The following is a 15,490-nucleotide window of genomic DNA, read 5'->3' as shown; positions in this document are numbered from 1 at the left end:
GTGTGGGGCGGACGGCAGTGAGGGAGGTGGAGAGGACGGGGCGTGCGGGGGATCTGTGACCTCTGCTGCTCGCATCCCGTGGCCCCTTTGCCCCCATGTCTCCCAGAGGCCCGCATCCTTCTGCCACTTTCTCATGGTGCTGGGATCCTGGGACCCTTTGGCCTCCACCCGCCCAGTTGGTCGTGTGGTTCGACAGAGCCCTGTGCAGCAGAGTGAAGCCGTGTCCCGTGCGTCTGCTCAGCACGCGGCCATCATTCATGGGACAGCGCCGGCCGAGTGTGGGCTGTGTGCCTGCCGTGCTGCAGGCTGGGGGCTCGAGGATGAACCCGAGGAGCCCCCGGCAGAGCAGGGACAGTAGAGCAGTGGACGGGGGTCACAGTGGGCGCCCCGCAGGCTGCCAGGCGGTGCCTGGGAGCAGAGCCGAGGGTCAGCCACGCTTTCGGGGCTGAGAGCAGGCCGCGTGACCTCTTGGGTTCTCACCCGTCATTTAAGCCACGACATACCTTTGTCTGCACCCAGGTCTTTCTGGCTCTCGGCCTTCTCTTTCCTTGGCTCCCGTGCCCCTGGGCTCTCGGTGTAGGGGGGGCGGGGGGCTTCCAGCTCTGGCGCAGAGAGGTCAGTGCCTGGTGGCCTGGTGGCCTGGGTGGAACGCGGACAAGCAGTTGTTTTTGACCCCGTTCCTCTTGGCGTTTGTCCTTAAGTGCAGATCGGTCAAGATTAGGATCCCCGAGCCTCCCACGGGCCGCGGGTTGTGTTGGTCTAGACAACGGGTATTTGTTGAGCACCTACTGTGCGCTAGAAGCTGCGGTGAGGGCCTGGACTCACAGCGGCGAGCAGGCCGGTGGGACTCTTATGCTGGAGGGGAGACGCCGACGGTCACCGGCGTGGAGAAGCTGGGTGTGCCAGGGCTGTGGAGACGCGGGGGCGGGGGTGAGGAGAGAGTGTGGAGGGTGCGGGGAAGGTGTCTGTATATTATCTCATGCAGTAGCACACGTACAGTTTATAAAATCATACACACCGCCGGTTATAGAAGGGAATTCTCCCTGTGAGCCCTGCAAGAACAAGAGAAGCTGAACTGGAACCGGCCTCCAGGGGCCTCGGGAATTTATGCGGGAGGTGACACGCTCTCCGCTGCCCGCAGGCGCGGTCCGTCCAGTGACCAGGACGCCCTCTCCTTGGAGTGTTTCCCGGGCCCTCCATTGGGGCGCCTCCTGGGGGCAGCCCCCAGCCCTGCTTTCCTCTTGCTCTCGTGTTCTGTCCTGCCTCCCCAAGGCCCCGGCTGTGTCCTCGGAGGACCTGTCCCCTCCTGTCTGCTCCTTCTTTAATTCCTGTGCTTGTCTGCCTCGTGCTCCTGGGCTCGTGGGGTGTCATCCCCCCGTCATCTCTCCCAGCCTTTAGGTGGGAGAGACAGGGCGAGCAGAGGGACAGAACGTCGTGAATCAGAGGTGGATGAGGGGTCAGGCAGGCGTGAGGCAGAGGAGGGGACCCGTGCCTCCTCCCAAAGGCCGTGTTCAGGGGGGGCTTGCTGGGAAGGTAAACGCTGTCGGGCGTTGGCAGCTTCCAAGGTATTTTGCTTATATTTTATTGTTCGACATACTGGTCATCGTTTTCCATAGGAAGGTGCTTCTTTAAGTCGTAAGACCAAGGACGTGCTCTGTTTAAAAGCAGGGCGACCTGTGCCACGCAGGAGACGACCTGCAGCCTCTTCTTACTCCTGCCTCAAGAGGTTTTGAACAGAGAAAATCGAGTGTGTCAGAGACAGAAAGAAATTCCATGTATTCCCCAGTCTCCAGCTGTAACTTCCATTTTTTTCCCTCGTGCAGGAGCTCATCATACATTCCCCGGATTTCGAAGCCGCCAAGTTCTGGGTTGGCAATCTGGGCAAGACGGCTACGCACGCGGTGGTGTTTGCTCAGCTGTACACGCCGGGGGGCCAGTGCCACGGGCTGCACCCCTTCGTCCTGCAGGTAAGGGCAGGTGTTACCCAGGGGGTGTCTGGCCAGTCTGGAGACATTTTCCTCACAGCTGGGGACGGGGTGCTTCTGGCATCTGGGGTCCAGACCAGGGTGCCTTAAACACGCTGTAGTACACATGACAGCCCTGCTGCCAGCCCCCGCCAGAAGCCCGCCCCGCCCCAAATGTCAGCGTGCTGCCGCTGAGAAGCCCTGAGCCCAGGATCAGCTGGGGGAGGATCTCCATCCTCCTGGGGGCCACACTGGCATGGTGGGACGCCTGTCCCCACCCCCCAGGCTCTGGTAGCTGGTCTCAGGGGCTCCAGGAGTCCCGACGTGAAGTCTGACTTGGGGGCTTTCATGTAGCCCCTTCCTGGGTCACAAACGGAGCTTTGGCCATCGGGGGTGCCTGGGATGGCCGGCCTGTTTCCCGCTGCCAAGGGCGGCTGCAGTGTCCCTGGACTTGGAGCTCTGGGAGGTTCTCCAGGACCTTTCTCTCTGGGCTGACTGGATACTGAATGACACCCTGCTTCCCCCACCCCCAGACCCATTCTGACATTTTTTCTTCTCAGAGACTTTTCTGACGGGGGCGGTGCTCTCATGAGAGAAGAAAATCATCATTTTTTTAAAAATTGAGCTGAAATTCATGTAACATGCAATTAACCATTTTATTTATTTTTAAATTAAATTAATTTATTTTCTTGGCCTCGCTGTGTGGCTTGCGGGATCTTAGTTCCCCGACCAGGCATTGAACCCCGGCCCACGGCAGTGAAAACGCAGAGTCTGAACCACTGGACCGCCAGGGAATTACCAAAATTAACCATTTTAAAGTGAGCAATTTAGTGGCATTTAGGGAATTCACGATGTTGTATCTCTCTAGTTTCAGAGCGTTTCCTTTCTAGAAGAAACCCCGCGCTCATTCAGCACCGCCTCCCTGCCCCCCTCCCCGGCTCTGGCAGCCAGTGGTCTGCTTTCTGTCTCTATGCATCTCCCTCTCCGGGATGTTTCATATAAAACGCATCACGCGCTGTGTGACCTTTTGTGTCTGACTTCTTTCTCTTCACGTGTTTTTGAAGTTCATCCACGTTGCAGCCTGTCCCAGAACCCCCTTCCTTTTCGAGTCTGAATGGTCCATTATGTGGACGGTCCACAGTCTGTGTATGCATTCGTCCGTTGATGGATGTTGGGTGGTTTCACCTTTTGGCTGTTGGGAGTAATGTCACTGTCAACATTCATGAGCAGTGCCTGTTTGCACACCAGTCTTCAGTTCTTCGGGGTACGTACCTAGGCGTGGAATTGCTGGGTCGTATGGTCATTCTGTGTTCAATTTTTTGTAGAATCCCGTATAGTTTCCACCATTTTACATCCCCACCTGCAATGCCGAGGGCTCCAGTTCCTTCACATCCTTACCAACACTTGTTATTTTCCTTTTTTCCCCCATAACCACCCTAGTGGGTACGAAGCAGTATCTGGTTGTGATTTTGATTTGCATTTTCTTAATAACCAACAATGTGGAACATATTCTCCTGTGCCATTTGCCTACCTTCTTTGTCAAAATGTCTATTCAAATCCTTTGCCCTGTGGAACCAAGCAGGGACTGAGAAAGCAAAGGCTGTTTGCTCAGAGCTGGCTGAGCCGGGGGTCAGCCTTCGTCAGTGTTATTGGCGGAGACCCAGAGGCAGGCAGAGGCGTGGGCGAGCTTCCCAGTGGAGAAAAGGGGGCTCAGGGTGCCTGACGGGGCTGGGCGCTGGGAGGGTCTAGAAGGGGGGGCATCCCGGGTGACTGGTCAGGGGGCAGGCGGGGCCTTCTGGGGTTGGTCCCGAGTCGGAGGCAGGACGACGATTAGGGAGCCGTCAGTACTGATCGAGTCCTGGCCGATTGTCCAGCGGTGGCTGTTTGGCCTCCTGGCTTGTCACTAGAGACAGCAGTCTGCCCTCCTGCAGGTCCGACTCCCAGCAGGCTGGCTCCCGGGGCTGGCGGCTACAGCCCGAGGGTCAGAGCCCTGCTCTCGCACGTGGTCTGGTCATCGTCCAGTTGTATGTTCAGACCCTCAGTTCATGTCTTAATCGGATTGTTTGTGATTTTTGGTGAGTCGCAAGGGTTCTTTTTATATTCTGCATACTAAGCCTTATCAGATGGCTGGTGGGCGAGTATTTCCTCCTGTTCTAAAATTGTCTTCACTTTCTCGATAACGTCCTCTGTGCACAAGGGCTCGAATTTTGACGACGTCCAGTTGACCCATTTCCCTTTGGTGCTCATGTCCTTATTTTTCAATTTGCAATGAACCCCTGCAGACCAGGTGTAGTTTTTGATACCTAAGGCAACCATACACTGTTTCTGGAGTACAGATTTGTACCCGAAGTGAACTTCTTATGGAAATCGGACTTGAATGCAACGTCTTTCAGTGTCTCCGGCTCTTAGATTGTAGAGCCATGGTGTTCTGGATTCTGTTACACGTTGTGCTTTAAACACTCAGTAGGATGTTGCGGGCCTCCATCTGACATATCCCCTCTGTGTACTTAGTGCACATCCAGGGCAGGCTCGAGGGCGGCATGAATCCTGCCCTCGTGGAGTTTACCGTCTACTCAGAAAGAGAGGTTGAAATAAGTCATCACAAAACTATTTAATTAGAATGTGCTATGTGCCACAGGTCATTAGCTGATGAGTGGAGGGGTATAATTTTTTTTATTGGAAAATTCAACACGATTAGTTTAATCCAGTGTAGTGGCTACCGCTATTTAGGTACCAATACTTCTTTTCCTTTAATTAAAAAATTTTTGTGGTTTCTTTTTATTGAGGTATACTTGATTTACAACGTTATTTTAGTTTCAGGTGTACGATACAGTGATTCAAAATTTTTATAGTTTTTACTCCATTTAAAGTTATTATTAAATATTGGCCACATTCCCTGTGCTGTACCACGTGTCCTTGTAGCTTATTTACTTTACACGTAGCAGTGTATCTACCAGAGGGCGTAATTCATTGCACGTTTGTTATATCACATCAGGTGGCCAGTCTCCAGCTATTATGGGAAATGTTATATGTAAATTGATACAATTTAATACTTTTGAGAAGAGGAGACCATTAACTTAATTCTGGTTTTGACTTTAGTGAGCGTCCTTTCCTTGATTTGAGAGGTTAACGTGAAGTTTGTAAGGACGATGTTATCATTTCTTTCTGGATGAACTGAAAACTGGCATTAGCAGTGTTTTTCTGTCTGATTACTTGAAAATCACTAACTGTTTTTCATGTCTCTTCTCCTCTCCATCTTTTTTGTTTTGTTTTTGTTTGTTTTTTTTTTGCGGTACGCGGGCCCCTCACTGTTGTGGCCTCTCCCGCTGCGGAGCACAGGCTCCGGACGGACGCAGGCTCAGCGGCCATGGCTCACGGGCCCAGCCGCTCTGCGGCATGTGGGATCCTCCCGGACCGGGGCACGAACCCGTGTCCCCTGCATCGGCAGGCGGACTCTCAACCACTGCGCCACCAGGGAAGCCCTCCATCTTTTTTTAAAAACGATTTTTTTCTATTTCATAAGAGTTTTTATCTGAATCTTCACTGAACCTTATTGTTTGTCGCTAGCTTTCAATTTTATTTTATCCGTATTATAAAGTTCAACTAAATTAGCTAACTGTTCCACTGAAAGAAAGAAAAACTAGCAATTCATACAAATAGCTAAATTTCTAATAGTACAAATTCAGTAGTTCTTTAACACGGAGTTTTTTTTCAGCCTCCGTGCCGTTGACGTTCGGGGCTGGATAATTCCATGCTGCGGGACCACCCTGTGCCCTGTAGGATGTTTAGTGGCATCGCTGGCCTCTGCCCACTGGATGCCTATAGTACCCGCCACTTATGACGACCCAAAATATCAACAGCCATCGGCAGATGACCCTGGGAGGGGAGGGTGGCGCAGTCACGCCTGGCAGGAATCACTAAAGGTCTTTGAGAACGAAACTCCATACTGTCCGCTTAGACCGCACGAGGCGAGGACCAGGGAGCCAGCTGTCTCTGTGTGTGTTAGGAAGTATATCTACTGGAAGCTCATCTGGGGGAGCAGAGATTTACAAAAGTAATCCACAGCAATATGTGCACAGCCGTTTTGTCATTTCATGAAAAGCCAGTGGAAAGTCCTCCATCGAAAACGTGCCTGGGAAATACCTGGCCTCCTCCAGGCAGCACGTACTAATCAGCTCCTCCGTCAGTGTCCTGGGGCCACCATAACCAAACAAAGCACCACACACTGGGGGCCTGAAACCACAGAAATTTACTCTCCACAGTCTGGAGGCCAGAGGTCTGAAATCAAGGTGTCAGAAAGGCCACACTCCCCCCGGAGGCTCCATGGGAGGGTCCTTCCTATCTCTTCCAGCTTCTGGTGACCCCCGAGTTCTCGGGCTGTGGTCGCTTCCATCCCGTCTCTGCTTCCATCTGCACGTGGCCCCCCTCTCTCCATGCCCTCTCCTCCTCTGACTCTTGGAGGACAGCGGTCATTGGATTCAGGGCCCACCCAGGTAACCCAGAGTGACCTCACCTCCAGATCCTTAATGATATCTGCAAGGACCCTGTCTCCCAACAAGGTCACATGTTTGGAGGACACTTCAACCCACGGCAGCTACACAGAGGGAGCCTGTGGCTCGGTCCCTGGGGGTTTCGAACATTTTCATCTTGATTCTCGTGTGGTCATAAGAGTTCCCATCTGTGGTTTGCAGATTCGGGACCCGAAGACCCTTCTTCCCATGCCAGGGGTGATGGTTGGCGACATCGGAAGGAAGCTTGGACAGAACGGTCTGGACAACGGGTGAGCGCGCACCTTGTACTTGACGGTCGCTCCTCCAGGGGTCATTCCTCAAGGCTGCCTGCTCAGCACGTCCCCCCTGTGAGCCCACCGGCTCCCTCAGTGCTGTCCCCGTGCCCTCCCAGGCTCCTGTGGGATGTGCCTTACCTCTGCACTTGAGATCATGTTGGGAAGGGCCGGGTCCCGTTTGTACTCCAACCTCAGGAGACATAAGTGGCCCCAAGTGCAGAGCACACAGGCTTCTCCCCGGCAGGTGGCCACTCCATCTGTCAGGCCAGGCTCAGGCTGGACACCCGTATCCCGTGGGGGCCTCGGCCTGTGACCCGGGCCCTGCTCCCCATCCTGGAGCTCAGGCACCCAACAGGTGTCCACGCTGGTTCTGGGGACAGAGCCGGGTGCCGGGTAGCGGGGGCAGAGTGGCCTGAGATGAGAGCTGGGCTTGGGGAGCTGGAGGGGGGCGGGTGGGCAGGGGAGCCACGTCAGGAAGGGCCTTGGAGTCTCCCTGAGGGATTCCCGGGCTCATTCATGGCATGAGTTTTGGAAGCAGATCTGGGTTCAAATCCTGGGTCCACCTCTGCCTCTTTGTGTTATCTTGACCAGCTTTCTTGGCCCTCTCCTCCTCTGTAAGGTGGGCATGATGTCCCCAAGCCGGGCCCTCTCGTAGCCCTGCCTGGGGGCCTTTGCTACCTGTCAGTGCTCTCATCACCTGCGCCTGCGGGCGGGACTCAACGTGCCGTCTCCCGGAAAGCCTGGCTGCGCCCCTCTGTTCTCCTGAGACGCTTTCTACCTGGGGGGGAAGCACAGCCGGGGGTTCCTTAGTCGTGCACCTCACGCTGCGTCTCGGGAACGTTTGCATACCTGCCGCTTTGTCGGGGGGCAGAGAACAGAGGAGCCCGCCTCGCTGTAGTTGGAGCCCGCTGCTTATCCTGACCCCGGTCATTCTGAGTGTAAGTCAGGAGCAGCAGCTCATCTCCGAGACAGAAGCTGGGCCAGGTGGTCTCCCACCACCCTAAGCGTGGAGAAACCTCCTTTCAGCTGTCCCCCCTCCCCAGAGGTAGGGGAGCTGGGGGCACGGAGAGTGTCTCAAACCTCTGCTTGGACCCTCAGAACAGGTGGGGCCCCAGCCTGTACCAGAGAGGGCGGGAGAACCATCGATTTTCACTCTGTGTAGCTGGAGGAGAAAACGGAAGGATGTTGCTAAAACGTGAAACCAGAAACACACACACACAGCCCTTCTAACCTATACCTGTCTAGAGCTTTAAGTGCCTCTCTCGCTGGCCTGTGAAAAGAGCCTGTTAATTAATGCTGGAGCCTGGGGTGGGGGGAGGAGGGTGTCAGTTCCCTTCCATCACTGCTTTGTGCGGGTGCATGGGGCCCCCCAGCAGGGATGGGTCATGTGGCCTGTGGTCCTTGGGGCAGGGGAAGCTCTGCAGCCCTCAGGGCGAGGCCGCCACGCGGCTTGGAGTGTTTGAGAAGATGGACCCGATCTGGCCGAGGTGAGTCAGCGTCAAGGAGGACCATGCGGGAGGTGGAGGTGGAAGGCCCCGTCTTGCTCTGGGCCCTGAGCACGAGCGTCCTTTATTAGATCCACGCATCCCATTGTGGGACCCGGAAAATGCGTGTACGGTGACTCCATCTGTGGAAGGGTCTGTGCTCACACGTAAGGCCGGGCAGGTGTGTCTCCAGGCGCCTGGCGGTGGGAAATGACCCTCCAGCTGTGAACAAGTGCTGCTGGGTCACTGCTGTCCAAGGAAGGCCTTGGGTGAGGTCACAGATCTCCAGTCCCCATTCATTTGCTTTTACAAGTTAGAACCTTTAACACTGTTTTGGGACATCCGTGAAAAACTCTGCCCTTGGTCCTGCAAATCAAGTCCCGTTTTATTTATTTTTATTTATTTATTTTATTTTTTAACATCTTTATTGGAGTATAACTGCTTTACAATGGTGTGTTAGTTTCGTTTCAGAAACTGTTAGTCCCGTTTTAGAGACTGAGTATTTGTTTCTTATTGCGATGGTCCCAGGGAGTCACACCAACGTAGCAAAGGCCCTCCTAAATAAACATGTCGCGTCCGAGGGGCAAAGCTCTTCTGAGACTCAGCAGTGCCAGCCCGGTGCCGCCAGGGGGCAGCATGGCGACTACCCTGAAGCCGGCTCAGAGCGGCCCCCCCAAACCAGAGTCGCCGTTCCCATGGGGCCACTTGGAGGCCGGCAGACAGGACGTGGAAGCAGCCGTACCCTGCGCCTTTGAAGGTTCAGTGGTGCCTGGGGTCCCTCGGCCGCTGGACTGGGGCTGGGATGTGGGCCAGGGGCGGTGACGCAGGCAGTGCCCGCCCCGCCAGAAACGCAGCTGTCCCTGCCAGCTTCGGGGCGCACGCCCAGCAGAGGGCGCGCGGGTCTGAATCCCTGGCTTTCCTTGTTTGCAGGCCGCTTGCAGAGCAGGGTCGGGATTGAGATCTTTTATTTTGAAAAAGTGGTCAACAGTTCATAGGTAGGTCACAAGGATTCGTGAGTCTGTGGGAAGACTGTGTAGAAATCAGAGGCAGACGTAAATTGCACGGATTACTTTTAGCCAAATAACTCTAAAAGCAAATCAGGAGAGATCCCTCCAGTGAACGGTTGGGCCTCACCTTCAAGGTGGGCTGCGGGCATCCTCACACTTGCTCAGAGGTGAGGCGGGGAAGCGTCTCCAGAGCGGCTGGGAGGACGTCCCATGAGGCTCTGGGGCCCAGGTGGGGCTGGGGCAGCAGTGAGAGGCCCCAGGAGTAAGGAGGCCACCGGGAGGTGGAACGGGTGGCCCAGGAGGAAGGGGGTGCGGGGCCTGGGGCAGGGTCTGCCGCCCGCAAGCCCCCCAGCCCTGCCGTATGCTCACGCCATCGTGTCACACGCACACCCCGTGTCAGATACGACCTGTGCGGCCCCCCGCCCCCCTGCCCTCGGGGGACACTGGGGATTGTGACCAGGCTGGCCAGCATCGACTGTTCCTGGAACAGCCTTTGCCACATGGCAGTGCTCAAAAGAGAATGTGTAAAATTTCGATTTCAGTTAAGCTCCAGCGAATAGTTTTGCGCCTGTAAATACATTCCGCCTTGTTCCATCCCTGCGTGGCAGGGAGGGTGAAGAGTTTCCACTCCTTAAAAAGGGCGCCCTCAGTTGACAGCATCAGACTTGTGAAAGCATTCCTCGCCTTTCAAGTGGTGAGCTGGACCAGACCAGGGACGTCGGCACTGAGGCCGGGCGTTCTAGAGATGTGGGTCCCGGGGCCCGTCAGAGTCGCCCCAAAAGGCCCCGATGAGTGGCTCCTTCCAGGCAGGGCCTTCGGGTGCTCGGGCCGGGCCTGCGTTTCATACGCCGGAGGGAGACCCTGGCCTGGATGCTGCTGGGGCCCTGGTGGCCTCACGTGCAGAAATCCTAGTCGCTTCCAAAGGAGTTTGGGAGGGGCCCCTCCAGCCGCCCCACGCCCAGCCCTGGCTCTCAGCTCTTCCCCAGGTGCACTGGCTGTGTCACCCCTCAAGGCTGCCCCGGGACTCGGGGTTCTGTGGAGGTGCACCAGCGCCCTAAGGACAATGTCTCGCCGCTGTTGATTCATCCCCGGCACTTAGGACGTGTCTGCTGGGTGCCAGGCATGTGGCCCCCTTATAACAGGGTCCCTAACGGCCACCGAAAGGCAAGTGGCTCAGTGGGCAACATGGCCAGGACCGCCATCTAATGGTGCTGTGGGACCCCTGGGTGCTCACCTCGGGGCAGGCGTGGGAATCGTGGCAGGCATCTTGGAAGAGGTGGCAGCGCTCTGAGGGCCGTCGGCCCCGAGGCCAGGAGAGGGGCTGGCCGGCTTGACGGTCACAGGCAGATGTGACCCAGCTACAGGCTGCGGGCTACAAGGAGGCAGCAGCTGACAGGGGTCCCGCCGGAGGGCTCACCACGTTTCCCTACGGGTTTAGATTCTGTTGGTCCCAGGGACCCAAGATTCTCGTGCTGGGTGTGACCATTCCGAGCTGAGGTTTAGACAGGCCTCTGCTCCCGTGTGCGGGACAGGGGGACGAGGTGGGGTCTGGAGAGAGCCAAGGGGGAGACTGTTGCAGGAAATGGGACAAGAAGAGGCACAGACCATCAGGACACAGCTCGGGGTGGGGGTAAGCACCGTGGCTCGGACGGTGGCTGGGGAGCCACACAGCCTGGGATCCAAGCAGGAGCTGGGGGGTGGTACGCGGAGCTGCCCCCCTTCTCCGCAGGGCGCTGCCCTTCTCCCCAGAGCTGCTTCCTCTGGTTCAGTAAAAGAATGTTCCGTGTGACATCGAAACTGCTTAGAAGTCAGATAAGGCGCTGTCGGAACTGTTGATATTTTAAGATGGTTTGGGTTTTTCTGCAGTGTCCGTACCACCCGTTACTTCGCATAACCTTGTTCCTGCGCTGTCGTGAGATAGATCTTCCTTCCTGACAACCACAGAAAACACCTTCGATTACTGACACACGCGTGTTCCCCAGGGATGCGTGTGCACGCGTGTTCTCAGCTGCTCAGGGAAGCTGACTCGCCTGCCCTGGAGCCCTAATGGGATGGTGCAGTACCCGTTTGACTCGGGACGTTTAAAACCTCAGTTTGCTGACTTTGTCACTCCGTGTGTGGACTCTGGTGTGGGAGTCAAGTGTGAGAACCGGAGATTCTCATCTTTATGAAAACGGTCCCGCCTTTTCTGCCGAATGACCGGTCCCAGGTGTTCTGGCCGCAGCGAGCGAGGATGTTTCCTCCTAGCGTGTAGTGTAGCGGGAGCCCGCGTGCAGCCCTGAGGCCCGAGCGCCGGCGGTAGTGGGGGTGGGGGGGCTCACCTCCATCATTACCAACAGACGGCCACTTTATCTCACGCAGAGCCCATCACTCATACCACCTTTTGCTTACGCCTACTTTTTTGGATAAAAAAATTAGTTGAAATGTCTTGTCTACTGGTGCCTTCTCTCTCCTGCGTTTTTGTTTTGTTGTGTTTCGTTGGGTTTGTTTTTTTTGGTCTTTTGGGGATTATGTCACCTTTTGAGCTGTGCTTTGCCTTTTTTTTTTTTTTTTTGCGGTACGCAGGCCTCTCCCTGTTGTGGCCTCTTCCGTTGCGGAGCACAGGCTCCAGATGCACAGGCTCAGCGGCCATGGCTCACGGGCCCAGCCGCTCCGCGGCACGTGGGATCTTCCCGGACCGGGGCACGAACCCCTGTCCCCTGCATCGGCAGGCGGACTCTCAACCACTGTGCCACCAGGGAAGCCCTGTCCTTTGCTTTTATTTGACTGAGTTTCAGGAGGGAGAGGAGATAAGCCCCGGGGGCCGACCCCAGTTTAACCAGAAGTGCTGTGTCTCCACACAGATTTGCCATGTTCCACAAAGTCAGGATTCCTCGCCAGGACCTGCTGAACCGCTCAGGAGATATCACCCCCGAGGGCACCTACGTCACCCATGTTAAGGTACAGCTGCCTCCAGGCCCACAGGACACCCACCCCCTGTGCTCAGGGGGGAGAGTCACCACAGGAGCCCGTGGCCCGTGCAAACCTGTCTAGGATCAGGTCCCAGTGCCGCCAACAGGGACGGGAGTGCTTGGGTCGGCCACACCCCCAGGGCCCCGAGCACGATGACCTCCCCCCACCCCGCCCCTGCCAGCCCCCCGGCATTTCAGTCAGGGAGGTTGCCCCCGCTGGTGCTGATTCCCACCAGGGGCTTAAGAGTGAAGGGTCGCCTTGTGGGCTGTGCACCAACGGGGGTGACAGTGTCCTCTGGTGTCTGACCACGCCCCTAAGTTCATTGAGCGTAGACATGCAGTGGCACGGCCCCGGGCGCTTTCCAGACGTGGCCAAGTCAGGGTAGCTGAGCCCTCCCAGGCCTGAACCCACAGCCGGGATGACGCGTCCCGGCAGCACGTGCGCGTGTGAGAACCCCGCCTGACGTTGAGCTTCGGCTGCTTGGAGCCGAGAGAACAGGGCTTCAACGAGTGTGACGGGTACCTTCAGATGACGAGAGAAGCTAGAGGTGACACGGGAAGCCGTTCAAGAATGGAAACAGCGCTATAAAAAATGAATGAAAAGTACGAAAGTAAGTCATCGAGAGAACCCAACAGATGGGGTACCAACAGCGGGAGAGTGAATGAGCGGTTGGAAATCAGAGTGAAGGAGGCGGCAGGAAAGGACGGAGAGAACCACGGGGACAACGTTTTGCAGAAACGATGAAGGTAAATGTCTCTAAAGTAAAGAAGGAAGAAAACCTTGACAGAGGGGCCCATAGAGGGGGAGTCAGGGTCTCCCATCCCACACTCACTGCGGAGAAGTGTCAGAACCTCGTAGAGAAGATGCTGAGGGCTTCCAGAGACAGGATGCTGGGCCAACTCCCACGGAATAGAAGCCCCTTTAGTCTCAGAGTTCTCCGGCACGACGCCGAACGCGAGAAGTCAGTGAGATGACGCTTCAAACCATTGAGGGCAAACAACTGTAAACACGCTGCTTCTAAATCCAGCTGGACTGTCATTCGTGCGTGAGAACAGAATCAATATTGTCGGCCAGAGGCTTGACGTGTTGCCACACAAATACCAGCGTGGACATGATTTTGGAAGAAAAGTCCGAATAGTAAAATAAGTGAACCCAGGAGGAGCAGCAGGGGGTAAGGGAGGTGCATGTGATCGGATAACTGGGTGAGCCTTACGGGCAGAGGTACCCAAACACCGCCGACGGCCCTTAAAGCACGAGCCGCTGTTGGAAACAGCGATAAGCGCGTTGCGATTTACAACACGTTAAAAACAGACGCACAGGGGCAATTACCCGGTTTCAGAGATCACAAAGGACAGCAGCTGACCATCACACCGCTTAGAATGGTGGTTTGACGGACCGGGAGGAATCCCAGGTGGGGGGTGAGGGGGTGGGGGAAGGAGCCTGGTTTATAAACGAAATGTCGGTGCCAGCCATGCCCTCTGCTTCGGCTCCTGCGTCGCTCTCGGCACAACTGTCCGGTCCTCGGTGGGATTGGGAGCGGGGCTTCGTACTTCCCGGTGGCCGTTTGCAGGTCTCTGCAGATGGTACATCTGCCCGGGGCCCCGTCCTCCTGTCACTAGGCATCCTCTGTGCCTCCCCACAGCATCCCGTGATGGGGACGCCGGCCCCCATGCAGCTTGGCCTCCTGGGCCCAGGGGCCTGTGCCTGGGGCGCCCTGGGGGCAGGGCCTGGAAGTGTTGAGTGAATAAAGGAGCGCCCCTCCACGTCTGTGCCCGTCCCCAAGACAGCCTGCGGGTCCCAGGTCCGCCCTCACCTGCCTTCCTCCTGCAGGACGCCAGGCAGCACTTCAGCGAGTCCCTGGGCAGCCTGTCCTCCGGCCGGGTCGCCATCGCGGGCATGTCCGTCGTGAACCTAAAGCTGGCCGTGTCCATAGCTCTGCGTTTCTCAGCCACCAGGCGTCAGTTTGGACCAACAGACGAGGAGGAAGTACCGGTGCTGGAGTATCCGATGCAGGTACAGCTTCCGCAGGCGTGAGTTCACTTTCGTTCTGCTCCGCGTGCAGACATACCTCCTCTCTTAGGTCGCTGCACCTGGGTTGCTGGTTGCTGGTCAGGCCTCTTCAGGAGTTAACAGAGGGAGTGACAGACACTCACAGGGAAGGAGTGCGGCGTCTGGGGCCACACGCGGTCTCGATAAATGGTCTTTAGTTGAACAGGAGTGTGTACGACCAGCAGGACGCGCTCTGGTGAGGCCGAGGGAGCAGGTGCGCACGCTCATCCCACCTGCGGGACCCTGACGTCCAGGCCACACTCCAACGCGCTCGTCCCATCCCTGGGAAGTGACCCCAGGACACAGCAGCTGAGGGGGCAGCACTGTTCGTGGTGACGTCCTCTAGCAGGGGGGACGCTCGCCTTCCGGGTCCTCCGAGATGCGGCAGCCCTCGATGGCAAAGGTGCAACTCAGGCTGGGCATCACCTGGACGCCGGGGCGGGGCGGGGGACGCATTTTATCACAGCGAGCCCCCCCCCGGTGCCCCTGCGGCCCCAGCCCTTCTGTGCGCACCGGGCAGCTGCCCTGCACACCAGGTGGGCTGGGGATCCAGGTGGGTCCCCGAGGCTCGAGTCAGTGGCTCCTGCCAGAGTCAGCAGCTAAGTCGGACCCAGGTCTTGGCCAGTTAGGCCTGAGCAAAGGTGTATCTGAGCGCAAGTTTCAGGAAATTGTAACTGAATCGAAGTTGTTTCTTTTAAGACTTCTTTTACTATGGCCGTGAACCTGTTTTAATACCAAATAAACAAGTAAGGAAAAGCCCAGTGCCTGGCTCATGCCGGGCTGGCACACAGTGTCCACCACACCACCAACCCTGTGGCCTTGGTGAGGTCACGGCACATCCGACTGCCTGGGCATCAGGCCTGGCTCAGCGATCACGAGAGCCCACCTGAGCCACATGCTTGGGCTCCTGACCCCAGGTCCGCCCCCTCCCTGCTGTGTGTCCTTGGGCAAGCCACTGAACCTCTCTGTGCTCTAGTATTCTCCTTTGTAAGTTGGGACTGCTGATAATACCTCTCTGCGAGTGGCTGTAAGGATTAAATACGTTAGTGCATGAGAAGCAGTTGGCACCGTGACCACACCCAGGAAACGGCAGGTGACCACAGTGCTGCCGACGGTGGCACCTGTCTCCCAGGTCCTTTCAGGCTCCGCCCCCTCCATCCACGCAACAGCGGATGTGCGCTGGTGAAAGAGACACCCTCCCTCGGCTCTCCATGAGCCTGTTTCCCCGTCTGGCTCTGGGGGTGGTCG

At 56.7% G+C, this 15,490-nt stretch overlaps 1 protein-coding gene across 2 annotated transcripts in view; it reads left to right on the top strand.

Annotated features, from left to right (window-relative positions):
* The window catches only part of ACOX3 (acyl-CoA oxidase 3, pristanoyl), a 47,998-nt gene that overhangs the window by 9,746 nt on the left and 22,762 nt on the right, over positions 1-15,490 (top strand). For both annotated transcript variants that reach the window (XM_060013038.2, XM_060013039.2), the window contains exons 6-9: positions 1,824-1,967; positions 6,656-6,744; positions 12,085-12,181; positions 14,024-14,206. In XM_060013038.2, coding sequence (XP_059869021.1) covers positions 1,824-1,967; positions 6,656-6,744; positions 12,085-12,181; positions 14,024-14,206 — 513 coding nt within the window. The remainder of the gene's footprint in view (positions 1-1,823; positions 1,968-6,655; positions 6,745-12,084; positions 12,182-14,023; positions 14,207-15,490) is intronic.

Source organism: Delphinus delphis, chromosome 5 (genome assembly GCF_949987515.2).
Source record: "Delphinus delphis chromosome 5, mDelDel1.2, whole genome shotgun sequence".
In the NCBI taxonomy this organism is placed as follows: domain Eukaryota; kingdom Metazoa; phylum Chordata; class Mammalia; order Artiodactyla; family Delphinidae; genus Delphinus; species Delphinus delphis.
This window is presented reverse-complemented; position numbering and strand designations above follow the sequence as displayed.